General features: G+C 37.3%; 1 protein-coding gene across 3 annotated transcripts in view; it reads right to left on the minus strand.

Annotated features, from left to right (window-relative positions):
- Positions 1-16,324, minus strand: part of LOC131067365 (single-stranded DNA-binding protein WHY1, chloroplastic) — a 46,115-nt gene that overhangs the window by 23,749 nt on the left and 6,042 nt on the right. For all 3 annotated transcript variants that reach the window (XM_058002331.2, XM_058002332.2, XM_058002330.2), the window contains exons 3-6: positions 8,271-8,365; positions 8,022-8,114; positions 7,609-7,703; positions 6,811-6,884 (exon numbers count right to left, since the gene is read on the minus strand). In XM_058002331.2, coding sequence (XP_057858314.2) covers positions 6,811-6,884; positions 7,609-7,703; positions 8,022-8,114; positions 8,271-8,365 — 357 coding nt within the window. The remainder of the gene's footprint in view (positions 1-6,810; positions 6,885-7,608; positions 7,704-8,021; positions 8,115-8,270; positions 8,366-16,324) is intronic.

Here is a 16,324-nt window from a genome sequence, read left to right on the forward strand (position 1 = left end):
GATTACAAAGATATACAAAATAGAAAGATTCTAAAATTACAATATATTATACGATTGAGCATTAATAATTAACTATTAACTTAGGAAAATATAATCTTAATACATCTAAGGTACCAGCAAAGCCTGGGACATTTGGGGGCACTAAAAAGTCGAAGTGCACATGTGTAGAGTCTTGAATGGTTTGGCAGCATTACTAGAACTAATGCTCACTTCCTTCTTGTTCAAGGCAAAGGTGTAGATGTATGCAAAAAGGTGGAAGGGAACTTGAAATACAGGTATAAAATATTAAAATTATGGGGTTGTAATGAAGATGAAGTACCTATATCTGCTACTTTGCCACAAACAAGTACGGGTAATCAGATTTCTGCAGTTTCTACTTCTAGTTTGCAGAGTCTAAGGCCACCGAATCCATCCAATTGAGGGGCAGCAAAGCCTAAGGGAAAATGTAAGATGACTAGTCCATCTTCACAACCACTGGCAGATTTATTCAATGTGCAAGAAAAAGATGAGGTAGATGATGCCATTAGAAAATTCTCCTTTGCCAATGGCATTCCATTCCATGTGGCCCGCTCACCTTATTATAAGGAAGTTGTGTCAAAGATAATAAGGGAAGGACCATCATATGTGCCACCTATTGAAACTAAATTGAGGACAACAATCTTTGATCAAAACTATTAGAAGATTAACATTTTGATGGAGAAGATGAAGAGAACCTAGGTCACAAGTGGTTGCAACATAATCATGGATGGGTGGACAGGTATTGGGTATCGTCCACTCATCAACGTCATGGTTACATCTACCGTAGACCATTATTTCCTTATGGCTATGGATTGTTTAGGGCATAGCAAGGGTGCTCATTTTCAGTTCCAAATCCTCAGGGATGCTATAGAGGAGGTTGGGCCACAAAATGTGGTGCAGGTAGTGACAAATGCAGCCAATGTGTACAGAGTTGCAAGGAAGTTGATTGAAGCAGCCTATAGACATATTTGGTGGGCTCCATGTTGTGTGCATGCCATGAATAATGCACTCAAGGACATGGTTAAAATCAGCTGGATCAAAACAATTGTCAGTGATGCTAGAGATGTGTAGATGTTTATCTGAAACCACCACACTTCCAATGCACTCTTCAAGACCTTCACCAAGAAGGAATTCCTAAAACTTGTAGAGACTCAATATGCATCATACTTTGTTCTCTTGGAGAGGATACTTGAGTTGCAAGAGGCATTGCAATTAATGGTTATGATAGCAAAATGGAACGTGTCCTAAGTCAAAGACACAACAAGGGTTGAGGGTGAAGGAGGTGGTGAGGAATGATGTCTTTTGGGATGATGCCAAATGTATTGTCTCCATCATTACTCCAATCTTCAAAGTTATTAGATATGGGGATTCTAATTCACTTTCCCTTAGAGAGGTGTATGAGTGCATTGATTCTATACTCGGTCAAATCAAGAATGTTGTGTGAGAGGACCCCACAATGCAATTCTACACTACGCATATTCAATTGATCATTCAACGTAGACGGGAGAAGCTCAACACTCCCTTACACATGGCTGCCTATGCATCAAATTCGAAGTGGTACATGCAAAGGCCCAACAGAATTACACCTATAGAGGATGTTGAGGTGAAGGATGAATTCATGAAGGCAATTGACAAAATGTATGATTCTATAGAGGCTAGCCAAATTCATACTGAGTGGACAAAATTTGCCACTCTTTGAGGAAATTTGTAATGTCCCCTACTAGGAGGCTGCCAGTTTACCAATAATTAACATATATCATTAAATATTATTATGCCTTAAATTAAGCGTTTGAGATTAGTGAACAACTAATTCTTCATAATACAATCAATAACCAATTATATTAAGGATTTATCCTTGTTACGTCCCTCACCCTAACGGAGGATGGGGGGATTACTGTGCTAGGGCGCTTGGAAACCAATTTACAAGCAAGCTCCCTCAAGGTTTCAAGAACACAGGTCCTTACCCCATCTTAGGACTTCTCCCTCAAGGATTCCAGAACACTTGTCCATACCCGTCTTGTGAGGAATTACAATGCCTCTCCCTACACAAACCAACCTATCCTCACGAAGGCATTAGCGAAAGACCAAGTACTAGACCGTTTAATATATTGGCCTTTCAACAATTATGAATACATAAGAAATTAAGTATAAATATAATTTCTTTATTATTACCAATGCAAATTATTGACAATATTCCCTAATATACATTTATAAATAGTGTCTCATATTATAGATATTTATTCTTTATTCTTAATGTTCCATATCATATGATTGCAAATGGTCACTTAGCAATAAGTGACATATGTCATACCAAACTGTTGCCACAGGCAGTAATGATCGATCTTCTTCTTGATGTGTAGATTACCTGTATTGTTCCTTTGATTTGATTCGATGATTATTCCTTTCTGCCTTCCCTTGGAGATTGATCTTAACATTTATATCTCCCCACAGAGTGAAGAGGAATGTCTCTTCCCATGGTCACTGTTTTCAAAGGGCATGTCCCTCGTCTTAATGCCTTTTGACCATTCACTACACTCAATTAATTTTTAGTTAAATAATGATTAATTCCCCTTGTTCACTATTGGTTTCCTAATCTTGGCGTCAGGTGATGAGTATTAATGTTAATATTATAAAGGCAGCGATCTGCTTTCTGTAATGATCCGAGATCCTTACTTTTCTATCACTGCTTAGCAAATTATATATACAATTACATTTGCTTTATTTCTTAGTTGATGTACATAACTTTCATCGTTGTATTTTGAATATGTAATCACCACTACCTTTAATCTCAAGCGCTTCAATTTGATATTAATTGCTATCATATATCAGAGGTTTACACTTTGATTGCTGGTTTAACACTCCGTATTTCATGAAGTCGCTGCTTTATAGATTAGAAACAAATTAATGATGATTGCCAGCTGGGACTGGAAAATTGTGATGTCTTATAAATAAGACAAATTTCCATTTAATCAATTTTAGTTTTACTTAATATATCTGTCCTTTAATAATGGTTTGAGGAGGTGTTTGACGGGGCATGACAATATTCAGAGGCAGCCAAGATAGATCTAGAGTTGATGTCACAAGAGAACCCCAAGTTGTGGTGGATTATGCATGGGCCTAGATCTTTGACAACTACTCCAGCTATTCGTTTGCTGTCCCAAACTCCCAGGTTTCTAGTTCTTCTGTTGCTGAGAGGAGCTCGTCTACTTACAGCTTCATCCACTCCCTCAAGAGGAATAGGCTTACTTCTAGGAGGGCAAAGAAGCTTTTGGCGGTACATAGTGCCTTGTGTCTCATAGACTGCAACACACTTACGTAGAAGGAGAGTACAGCAGCCAGATGGGATGTAAAACAAGAAGAGCCAACACAGATTGATGATAATGCTACACAGATTGGGCTGGTTGGTATTGGTATAAATGAGCTTGAGCATGTGGGGTCCAGCAGTTCGAGTGATGGGGAGATTGGCAAGGAGCTTGGGGATGATTAGATTCTTGAGTATAGACGATTAGCCATTGGCTCATGAGTCATGAGTCATTACTCATTAGTATTACAGATTACTATCTAGTATTTACTATTTTGTTTTTTAAGATTAAAGTTTGACCATTGTTGATAACTTGATTGTAATTATGAATCTGATTATGAAATTTTGAAAATTCTCATCCCAATGCCTATTTTTATTATTTTGATTCTCACAATCAAAATTTAGAAATTACTACTGGTTCAATGCAATCACTGCAGTGTGTTTTGAATTAAACTTCACCTATTCCTTAGGCTTATATAGTAATAATCTTGTACATCTTTTTTAAAACTAACTTTTCAAGTACTATATGTATTATGTATTTCAGCACTGCTCCCCCACCGCTGTACCCCTATTGTTCCCAAACTTAGGCCCTGTTAGGAATTGCATGCAGAAAATATCAATTATATGCAGATAAATATTAACACAGGAATGAAAACACAGAAATAGTAACAGCGAAGAGACAATATTTAACGTGGTTCACCCAATCTTGGGCTACATCCACCAAACAAAGAGTCCAATATTATTATCCAGTAAATCAAAACCGATTACAACCAGCAATCCCTTGCAACTCAATACCGCTGCAAAATGTTATAAAATTCTCTACAAAAAACCCCTAAACCTTAGCCTTTTATCAAGACTTGTGTTGGTTACAAAATTAGGGTTACAACATGTCAGCCAATAGAAAAATAACACCTAACGCCTTTATAAAATAATAAAACTCTTTTTGGCCTCGCAGGGCTCTGCCCCTCGACCCCACCCTATATCGCGATAGGGAGCGTGCAAGGGGCGCTGCCCCTTGACCCCACCTTGGGGGTGCTGCCCCCAAACCCCCATCGGAATATATGGGGGAAAACCGCACCGATAGAAGTAGGGAAAATTTAACCTCCGAGTCTGATTAGGCTCCATATAACAACAGGCCCCAAGTACCCCTTGTCCACGAGACCAGTTCCCCTGTCTCCACATCAGGAAACTCAATGGAACATGGTAAAATATACAACCAATTTCTCATTATGCCTACTGAACCAATATAGATGTCCTACCTTGATGGATTTTTTTCCTTTCTCTAATTGTTGTTTTAGTTTCCAAACCTAAATTTTCTTGCAATTGATTGGTTGCTTGTATAAATATTATTGTTGAGATCCCTCCTAAGGTGCCCTGCTTTTGTAATAAATGTGACATCCCATTGGAAGGGATTCATACTCCAAATCTTGTAGGAAAAATCCATAACAAAAACTGATCCTCCTTAGAATCAAATCACACTTCTCTCCAAAATTTGCACTCCTGTGGAATATTTCTGAACCTAAAACACTCCACTAGGATCTCTTCCACCATCAGTCCCTCATTCATCTCAGTTTGCATTGTTGTGTCCTTTTGGACACCGATGTGCCTACACTGGGATCCTCTACCAATTTGAGTCTCATTCCCTGACAGCAGATACTCACACCCTAGTCTTCACCTTACTATGTTTTCTAATGGTCCACTTGTTTCAATTTGCCTATTCAATGTCTCTTTCCTCATTGGGAACACTCTTTTGGTTCTTTGGAATGTATCTTTGCATTCTTCTAAATTACCTCTAGCATCCTCATACTAAGTTTTCAGCTCCTTCCACTTGCAACAAGTATATTGCACATATTCCATGGCAGAATCGCATTGAAACTCTATTAAAGCCCTCTCCATCACCCTTCCTCCTCTATACACAAGTACTACACACACTTTCCTAATATGGCAGCCTTTTAGACAATGCCACAAGTACAACTATTGGAAGATATCACCCCTACATGCCTGCTCCCTATAGGATCACAGACCAGAGATTATTACATTTACTTTGGGCTGAAACATGCCCAATAGGGGCATGGACTAAAGCTAGCTCTTAACCCTAACAGCATTTTTTCCCTCCCCTTCAAAATCATAATTCTGCCAGCTTTTTATCATTACTGCAGGTACATCAGTCAGTTATGCAGCCACCAAAGAGGTGCACTAATTTTGGAGAGCAACTCTGGGAAACTCGAGCATCATAATCAAGGAGCACTACTGCCTGAGAGTCACTATTATGAGGCTTGAGACCTCCAGGGGTCACTAGTGCACCTGAAGGGTCACTCCCACACCTAAGAGGTCGTCTCCATATGATACAGTTCCAAAAACTCTGTGAACCTCCAGAACATCTATCAGCTGCTCCTCTAGTACCTTCCAGACTTCTGACACTACCGCATCAGCTCCAAACATCAATATCAGACACACTTTCTCTAACCCTATTCCATTTCCTTTTTAGTTCCATCATAATCATGAAACTCCTGTTTTATATTACTTAGCATAGATCTAAATTTATTTTCTTTACTGCTCTTTGAAAAGAGAATTAGATTATCTAAGTAGATTAACACACATTGTAGTTAGAAGAATGCATCTAAACATTAGATAGTGCCTTATTTTTATCCACATCTCCGATCTAGACTATGAAAAAAGTGGAGAATAGCAAAACTTCTATGCCGAGTGTGAGGATAAGAAGTCTGAACCAGAGATTACCTACCTCACCATCATCTGAATGAAACAACTAAAACAATTCACAATCATTCCCTCAAGACAGCTACTTTTATGACATATCTTGTCACTCCCACTCATTCATTGAAAACATTCACCTAATTCTACTTAACTCTTAAACATTTATACTGATAGAAAAATTTGACAATTTGTCAAATGAAATGGTTTAATTAAGATATTCTCTAGTGGCAATTCAAATGTCTTCTCTGTTTTACCTATCAATCGTTGCTTTGCGTGCATTTTCATATATTTCCCTTTAACAAGTCACCTTTTGATTATCTCATGCCATTCTTTTATGTTGCTTCTTCCTAGCCAAAAATAGAAGATGCTTAGCAATTAGCTACCCCAAGATTCATATTTCATGAGAGCCTGAAATCCTATGCATTCCAACCTTGAATAATTATCTTGACCTCTCATTATAACACAAAATGAATGCAGCATAATGATGAATCTTTCCAGCATGTTTTGAGCTATTGACTAGAAGATTACAAGCTTAAAAAAAAACTTGTTAAGCAAACCTCCTTGGCTATTAAATGCCTCATTTTAAAGTAAGCAAACCTCCTTTTAAAGTAATTACACTAGAGAAAACACTATATACAGAATTGCATTTTAAAAGGCACTCTTCTTATAATCAATCAAAATGCAACCAAGTGCACAGACCTCTACAGTGCAGAATATTAGCATATGAAACAACCATTAACAGAACAATTTCTAACAAGAATTCTAAAAGAACTTACTTAGGATGAAGCTGTATCCTCCCCTATCTTGCAGTGGACTGACCTTCAAAATTTTCCTTACCTTCCCCTCTTCACTGCAAAAAGACATAAGAATGACTAAGATGACCAAAAATCATAATAATATGGGGAGAAAATAACTGAACCACAATTAGATCATAGTAACAAACACCGTCAAATAACATGGCCAGAATGCTAGTTCCTGCTACAAAAGGAACAAAACAACTCATAAAATAGCCCATGTATTTTGAGAAAAGCCCATGTAACTATACCATGGAGCAAGCAAGTGGGATTTGAGCCAAATTAATTAGCAAAATCTATCCATTTAAACAAGCCAGGTTTTATTCTCTTTTATTTCAGTTCATGAAACCATATTTAGGAAAGGAAATATCATTTTAACAACCAGGATTATGATTGACATATCGTATATAGGAAAAAAACCATAAAAAAATGCATTGACGACTATAAGATGATTGGAGCTACAGACAGCATAAGGGTAGGCGGACTCAAAACAAACATGAATGTATACCAAACTAAATATATTTCTTTCAAAGGCCGTAATTCCTCAATTTGTCCCTCCTCCATGTTTTTTAATATTTTATGGAAAACCAAATTCTCCATCGGCTTTATGCAATGAGATTTTGATAAATCACCTCCCATGAATCAATTCATTCTCAGTTTAACCCCCATCCATGTAAGTTCATAGTACTACTAATTGTAAATTAGAGCATAGAATATGATACCTTAAAATTACAGACAAGGAACTATTAATCAATAATCACAAAAATCCTCAAGTTTTACCTTGTCCCCATAGAAGGGTCATGGAAGAATTCGCATGATTCATTTGAATCTAAACTTAGCAGTGTTCCAAGTTCAACGACTGATAAGGCAAATACCTGCAGAAAGTAAAAATCCCAGTGAATCACTGACATAAAAAACCAGAATGAGAAGAAAAAATCTTCAAACCAATCATCCATTTTAAGAATTTGAGATAAATTAAACATGTCAGACCACATACTTAAATTTGTAATAATTGATAAAGAGAAACACCTTATAGCAGACATAAGGCTATTTCCTCAAATTCATGATGAAGTCCAACCAAAATCATTTAGACGACTTGTTTCATCTTTAGAGAAATTAAAAACAGAAAGGAATCAGGAGCATTCAGGCATGATAGAGAAAAATTGTCTATGGGCAGATAATGGATAAAATACCTGCTTTTTACTCCAATCATATTGACGAGTACCAATAGCAGGAACAAAGACAATAAATACAACACCTGCCTTTGAAAGCTTAATTCCTCCCGTCTTACACAAAGAAAAGGAAAAGGGCATGAATTAAACAATTACTAGAAATAATAAAAAGTAATAGAACAAAATAACAAACCAAGTATGCATTACAGCCTCCGAATTTCCAGAGCAAAATCACCTTTTCCAATAATTTAACTAAGTTATAATACTTACATCCAATGCACTGAATTCAGGTGCTTTGGGCTGCAAGATAAGACCCGCTTTACCCTTGAAGAATGCATGACTGACATAAACTTTTCCATCCTGGCCTGAGAAACAAGAGTAATAAAATGTAGACTTCAAATAATGATCTGAATTGCCCCATCTAACCATCCCTAAAACTCAAGTGTAAACCTTCCCATACAAATACTAATAGCTAGCTAAAGCAGGTACATTTACTCAAGATAAATAATTTTATTTTTAAAATAAAATAAGCATATGCAAATTTCCTCAAACCAAAAGGAAATGTAAACCTTATCATTAAGTTTATGCCCTTTCTCACAAAAGTGATCTAACATTTCTTCATTTTTTAGAGATGAAAATTCAAAAATAGCTCTAGTACTTATCATGCCAAACCGACATCTTTATTATGTGAAAAAAAATTAATAAATGGCATATGCACAAGCCCTAAAACATATAAAACCCCCCAAAGTTCCTCTGAGAGCAGAGAGGTCTATAAAATATACCACATACAAAAACTTGTCTTCCACTGAAAACAGGTAGACACAATAAGGTACAGGGATTTCAATAAAAATGTTGGATGAAGATAACAGTAACCACAACTTTGCACATAAAAATGATAAATGTTGTCATTAAGAGCAACATATCAAGATAGAGGCTGCCATTGAAGCTATAGCATATAATACCCCAAAGTCACAGGCATTCTTAGTATTGATCTTATGTAAGAGAACATCAAGCCTGCATTTGATTCTGAAGAGCACATTTTGTCCAAAACTCTGTTACGTTATTAAGATTACCATTAACCTTGCTTTGCACAAAAATTTTCCACCTTAATAAAGTATCATGTGAAGTAAAGAAGCTCTATCAAATCATGATTCTAGACAAGGTCATTTGCTTAAAAAATTGCTTTCTCCCGTTTGTGTACATTATGACAAATTTGGTGGTTGTGTGCGCTTTCTACTATGTATAAAGTAGAGGTCTTTGCTGCAATATCCCCTGTTAGTTTGTTCCCTCTTGAAAATAAATTGTGTGGGCCTGTATGCAATAACGTCAGGCATTTCTATTTCAAGATTCTTATTCATAGGTTTGTGTTCACCATTCTTGGGGAAGCTGTTTTGGATGAGTCACAGACAAAAGAGGCTCTTCGGGAGCTCTTTGAACACCATCTCAATCACAGATTCAAGAACCCCTCTGCCTTCGATTTCTACAGCAAGATTTTTCTGCCAGGATCTTGCCATATAATTGTTGCTGTTTGCTAGTAATATAATTGACCTTTTGAAGGCTAGGGTTACAGAGTTGAAAGCAGAATTAGGAGAGTGACAACATACAATGGATGATGCGGTGCACCTTTTACACCAGTTAGAGCTCCTGGATCGTAATAATTTTGCTGCTAGCAAGGATGAATGTTCTTCGGCATAGACAGACATCTTTACTCCTTGCCCAAAGAAGGTAGCAGCATGGTGGAAAGCTCAGACAAAATCTTCTTGTGCAGAGATGATATTATTCGTGGATGCTAAAGAACTCAAAAAAATGCCTGCTAATGACAAGCAACTGAAGGTGGATGGAATTAATGTATTATTACTAGCTTGAGTAATGTGGTAATATCCCTCTTGTTTTACAATGGTCCTATTTGCTTGGTTGAGGTTATTGGCGATGTATTGCAGCTCAATTTTATCCTTGCTGGTTAACTATGAGCCCTTTTGGCTGATACTGATAGTAATAATAACTGTAGGTTTCCTTTGCTTTCAACTGGATGGTAATGGCCTGTAGTCTTTTATTAAGGATTATATTCTTGCTTGTAATGGATGGTTTTCTTGTTTCTCAAAAGTTGAGGCCCAATAGGTAAAGGTAATCTGGTTTTCATTTCACTGACTCACCACCAAATGGGGCACTACTTTGGTGTGTGAGATCTCCCTCATGGAAGCCCACAAGGCAATTGTTTTCCTATTTAACTTATAATTTTGTCAATAAGGAATAACTCTAGGCCCCTCCAGCTTCCTATCTATGCCCTCTCCATCTTCCAGGCTTTCACCACTAGAATCCCCCATTAATCTAGCCAAAAAAATCACCTTGATCAAGATCCAATCAAGCACTGCAAAAGAGTTTTTCTAGCTAAAAGAACAAGTAAAATATCAAATGATAACTGCCATCAACAAACTGTCAAGAAAGGATGTCCATTATAATCTAGACATAAACCCACAGATTCATTGGCAGTATAAATTGAACAGATATGCTGTCAAAGAATCAGATCTATGTTCCACCAAGTTTATGGGATAGGGATAAAAATTTAAAAATAGGGAAAATTTTAAAATATAGGCAATTTTAATTATTCTGTAATGTCCCCCCTACCGGAAGGCTACCTGTTTCCCAATAATTATTAAACATCATCATCTCTTAAATTAATTCATTGAGATTAGAAAACATCTAATTCCTCATAATACAATTAATACTAATTATTTTAAGGGTTTGCCCTCAATTCTTCCCTAACCCTGACAGAGGATGGTGGAATTATTATGCTAGGGTGCTTGGAAACTGTCTACAAGTAGGCTCCCTCAAGGTTTCAGGAACGCCTGTTCCTGCCATGTCCAGACTCTCCCTCAAGGCTTCAGAAATATATGTCCTTACCCCATCTTGGGACTTACCCATCTTGTGACAGAATTACTCCGCCTCTCCCTACAAAAACCCCCTATCCCTATGTAGGCATTAGCGGAAGATCAAGGACTAGACTGTTTAATATATCGGTCTTTCATGTACTATGAATGTATATGAAATTAAGTACGACTGTCATACATATTGCAGTCTACATTAATATTACTGTTAAATTCTGCATAAGAACATTATCAGGCTTCATATATTAAGCATGCATATTAAGCACATCTCCATGCATACCACCAAGAACAAGGATGTTACTGCCTGTAACTTAATAACAGTTCTGATCTGATCTGATCAATGGTGTTGTCGCTGGATGCTTTTGATTCCTTTCCTTCATAATTTATATCTCTCAATGTGAGGGAGAGGTCACACCTCTTCATCATGTATGCCCTTTGGCAAGAGACACACCCTTCCCACTATTACCACCCTTTGAAAGAGTCCAACTCTTCATTATTTCTGCCCTTTGAAAGGGACACAACCTTTCACAATCAGATCTGCACTTTTTATTTAAATCAGATCTGCACTTCTGATTCCCCAAATTATCCCCCCTTCAAATGAGTTTTCTTCTCCCTTTTATACCTACATATTTGGGGGAGTCACAACTTAACATTTCATGCCTTTTGACCATTCATTAACTTTAATCAAATTTAATTATATTTTTATTTTATTTTTATTTTTATTTTTTGTATTTTAATTTTATTATTATTATTTATTATTCAATTATATTTCAAAGTGGGGACATTCATATTCATATGATGAGGCATTCACCATATTCATTATATAACCGTATTATGAAATATTAGAGGTCAATTAAGAATTCACTCAAGTCAACATAAAAAGTCACAACATTTCAATGTCTAATCATTTGAGTTTTCATTATCAATGTGAAAATACAACAAAATGAAAAGGCCAGAAGGCTACAACTACAAAATGACAAATTGTCAACAAATAGATGTGTTTCTGCTATGCCTCAGCCTCATCTTTACTTAAATCAAAATTCGAGTCTACATTTGAGTCATTGCTAATATGAGAGGGCAGACACATCCAATAGAACCCCAACCAATCTCTCATGTGCCCCTCAACATTTCTGTGGGCATCTTCATGATCAGCATCCCATCATGCAAATGGAGTATGGTGATATTTAGGAATTTTGTTATGTCCCCTTTTGGGATTGCCCTAAATCTTGCCCTAGATTACTATTCTCAATTGATAGGGGAGGGTTAGAGAGAGAGTGCCTTTATCTTCTTAAAGGGAAAATAGTTTGCCAGTCCCTTTATTGTTTTCCATTCTGCTAAAGTATTCTCCCTTTTGATTCTTTTTTCATTCAGATCAGAGTGTAGATCAAACTTCTGTATATTTGTGCATATTAATCTATTTGTATGTGTTTTCTATCTGCATAAGGAATTCACTGGTAATCATACCCAGATGCTGTTATAAGCAATCAGTCGGTTATGGTGTGGCTTTCTGAAGGTCTGTGTCTTTAAGTCTGATTCGCCTGTGACATTGATGTAATTCTAGGCGCAGTCTATTTCTCTCCAACTGATTCATGTGTTATGGATATATATGAAATTAAGTATGACTGTCATACATATTGCAGTCTATATTAATATTACTACTGAATTCTGCATAAGAACATTATCAGGCTTCATATATTAAGCATACATATTAAGCACATCCCCAACCAAGAACAAAGATGTTACTGCCTGTAACTTAATAACAGCTCTGATCTGATCTGATCTGATCGATGGTGATCTCACTGGATGCTTTGATTCCTTTCCTTTATATCTCTCAATGTCAGGGAGGGGTCACACCTCTTCATCATGTCTGTCCTTTGGCAAGAGACACACCCTTTCACCATCAGCACCCTTTAAAACAGTGCAACTCTTAATTATTTCTGCCCCTTTGAAAGGGACACAACCTTTCACAATCAGATCTGCACTTTTATTTAAATTAGATCTGCACCTCTGATTCCCAAACTATGCCCCTCAAATGAGGTTCTCTTCTCCCTTTTATATCTCATGTTTGAGGGAGTCGCAACTTTTCATTTCATGTCTTTGACCATTCATTAACTTAATTAAAATTTAATTATATTCTTTTATATTTTAATTTTAATTTTATTATTATCATTTACCATTAAATTGTATTTCAAAATGGGGACATTACAAAATTCTCAATTCTTACATCATAGGGCCCTCTGTACAGCCACCAAATTCTCAAACCATCAAAAGATAAGACCATTAGTCTTGATTGACTAGATGAAGTAACAAGCTAAAAACCTATGAAAGGAGGCAAGTGGCAAGCATCCTCAACTCTAGTACATCCTTGCCATGCCATGTCCTCTAGCAACTTATAATGTCTGGATGAAAAACTTTTGTTGTTTCATTTCTCTAAAGCCCCAGATAAATTGATAGAAATGTGTTCTAAGTCCAGAAAATGCACCATCAAAGAACATAATAAGGTAGCTATCATGAGAGGAGTACATATGGATGATTACCCATCATACCTAATTCAGTACAAGTAAGGGTTACCCCAAGCCCCTCGAGGTGTCCTCTGTGTAAGAAATATAAAGAAATAAATCATTTACATATATATTGTCAGTATGCAAACTCAACATAGGCTTAAACTTTTAGACAAATTCAACTAGGCTTCAGTAGCTCCAAATTTAAGGAAACTTTATTAAATTATGAAATCACGTGGAATGTTCATTCGCCTTATGCGTTTTGGTCCAAAAAATGTCTTTAAAACACTCTAGATCGTCTTTTATCTTCCAAAAAAATTGCAGCATTTGTTTCGATCATGGAAATGCAATATAAAGTGCCAACCAATACAAATATGACCAAGTCTCCCCACAATTATCAGTCGGAATCTATGTTTAGAGAAGAATCGTGAATAATAGAAGGAAATAGACACCCCTAAAATAAAGTTGTTGAAAATATCTTTGGCAGCATCAAACAATTACTAAAAACCTGACTCCACCAAATGGTTCTATCATCTAGAGGACTTTCTGATTTTTAACAACTACACGTAATGAAAGTGACACATTTGATTGAACTCTTGGAGTACAGATGACTCTCGTGAATTCCATTACCAGAATCACCCTAAATGAAGATATTTAAGTTTTAACAGTTTGTGGAGAAATAATCATGCTCTTGGATTGAATCTGATGATTACAGAAATCCTCAGCATCAGAGATGATCAATCCAGGAAATATATTAGATGTCATTTACACTATAATTCACACGGATCCCAACAAGATTGCCCCTGAGGCTGAAGAGGGGGAGATGGGATTCGTAGAGATTCTGCACGTGTGAAAATTAGATGAGGCTGGGGAAAATAGGATGGCAGAAGATAACTTTTGGAGGTGTCATCTTCTAGTGAAGAGGTAGTGGAGAGGCTTGCTGGTTAAATATTTGATTTGGAAAAAAGATATGTTTAACAAAAACAAAATCTCGAAATTTTTGTCTAAGCAGATGCCAGTGGTTGGCAGTTGGCAGAGCATGCAGAAATGAACTTCGCTACTGAGCAAGCAGGCTGAGAGTCCCATTTTAGCTAGCCCCATGCTAGTCCAAGTCAAAAAAATATTTGTACGTGTAGGGAGAAGACCAACAAGTTTCTATTTACATTAGAGCAATCAAAGATGACCCCTCTCAAGCTCTGTATAGTATGTAGCTAGTGTTTTTAAATCAATCCCACCGCCAGAAGTAGGCTCCTTGACTAGACAGTAGATAAGTTTGACTTGACAAGAAGCTGGACAGTTCTCATTGTTAATTTTTGTAATCAGACTGAAAGAAAATAACAAAGAAAATAAATGCAACACATATCACAATGCTATCCTGGGAAAAACCTCCCTCTTAGAGGTGAAAAACCCAGCAAGAAATCTCAGATCCAATTAGGTTAAATATAATAGCAAATTGCAACATAGCCCCTCTAGGGCATACAAGTAACTTATCTGATTCACAACTCAGATTAGACTTGATCAACTTGCCCAGAATTCAGATTTCAAACCATATGGAGATTTTTGCATGCCCTAGGATGAATGTCTTCAGGTCTGGAGCAGATTCAGCAACCTTGAATCAGGTTCAGCACCCTAGGAGCAGGCTTGGTAGACTTAAGAGCAGATTCGGCAGGCCTGAGAATAAGTTCGCCCAGTTAGAAGATGATTCACTGAATAGTTCGCTGCCTTGGATGATTAATTCGCTGTTTAGGAAGTCACACAGCAGAAGTAGGAGTATTCGCTTGGTTGATTGTATTTTTGATCCTCAAATGATCTTACTTATATATGAGTTCAAGCCCACTACAAACCTTGGTCGGCCTTATTCATTTTGGCGCCAAGTCACAATAATTTGAATACTTTATTTACAAGTTACATCGAATAGGTCTTGACCTATTTACAATTTACAAGTTATATATTAATCAATTTGCCCTATTTAAGGCCTGCCCTTAATCAGATATTACAACTGAGATTTCTAAATGTCAAGGCCGACGGGCCACTTGACATTTTGTGCACTAGGTCGGCCCTAAAAGGGATCCAACCTAGCTACACAACAACACTCCCTCTTAGCTAGGGAGGATTCCTTCTGAATGACCAAGTCACATAGTGACTACCAACATGGCTACTCCCATGGATGAAAGACATAAGTGCTTATTATCATCTCAACATGACGTTCACCACTCCCAGAAGGTGAACAAGCACATCATAGAATTTTTTCCATGAAATCCACCATACCTACACGCAGAGGGTGGATCCACCATGCCTACTTGCAGAGGGTGGAAGAGGTTTTTCCCCTCAACCTTCTCCCTGAGAAGGATTCAATGTCACCTTGCATTGCCCACAGAGGGTGACTCCATCTTGCATTGCCCGCAGAGGGTGGAAGATGCAACTTAGTGCATCACCGGGACCGAGACTCGCTCTCAGCCAAAGCTGTGTTCTCAACAACTCCAAGTCTCTCTCTGAAGTACTCAAACTTCACTAGAGCAAGAGGCTTGGTGAGAACATCTACAATCTGCTCATCAGTGCTGACATATTTCAGTTGAATGGCACCTCTCTATACCATATCACGAACATAGTGGTAATGAGTTTCCAGGTGTTTTGACCTATCATGAAACACAGGAATAACAGACATCCACAACTCTGATTGTCACAATGAATGATTGTGGGTTCCCAAGGTTGTCCAAACAACCCAACAAGAAACTTGCGAAGCCATATTGCTTCTCTTGACGCCACACTTGACGCAATGTACTCAGCTTCTGCAGTACTCAAAGCAACTGAGGATTGCTTCCTACTGGCCCAGGAGATCACGGCAGAACCCAAACTGAAGCAAATCCCTTAAACGCTCTTCCTATCAGTTACACTTGCTGCCCAATCAAAATCAAAGTAGCCTTCCAAGGTGATGACA

The sequence above is a fragment of the Cryptomeria japonica genome, chromosome 6 (genome assembly GCF_030272615.1).
Source record: "Cryptomeria japonica chromosome 6, Sugi_1.0, whole genome shotgun sequence".
NCBI lineage: Eukaryota > Viridiplantae > Streptophyta > Pinopsida > Cupressales > Cupressaceae > Cryptomeria > Cryptomeria japonica.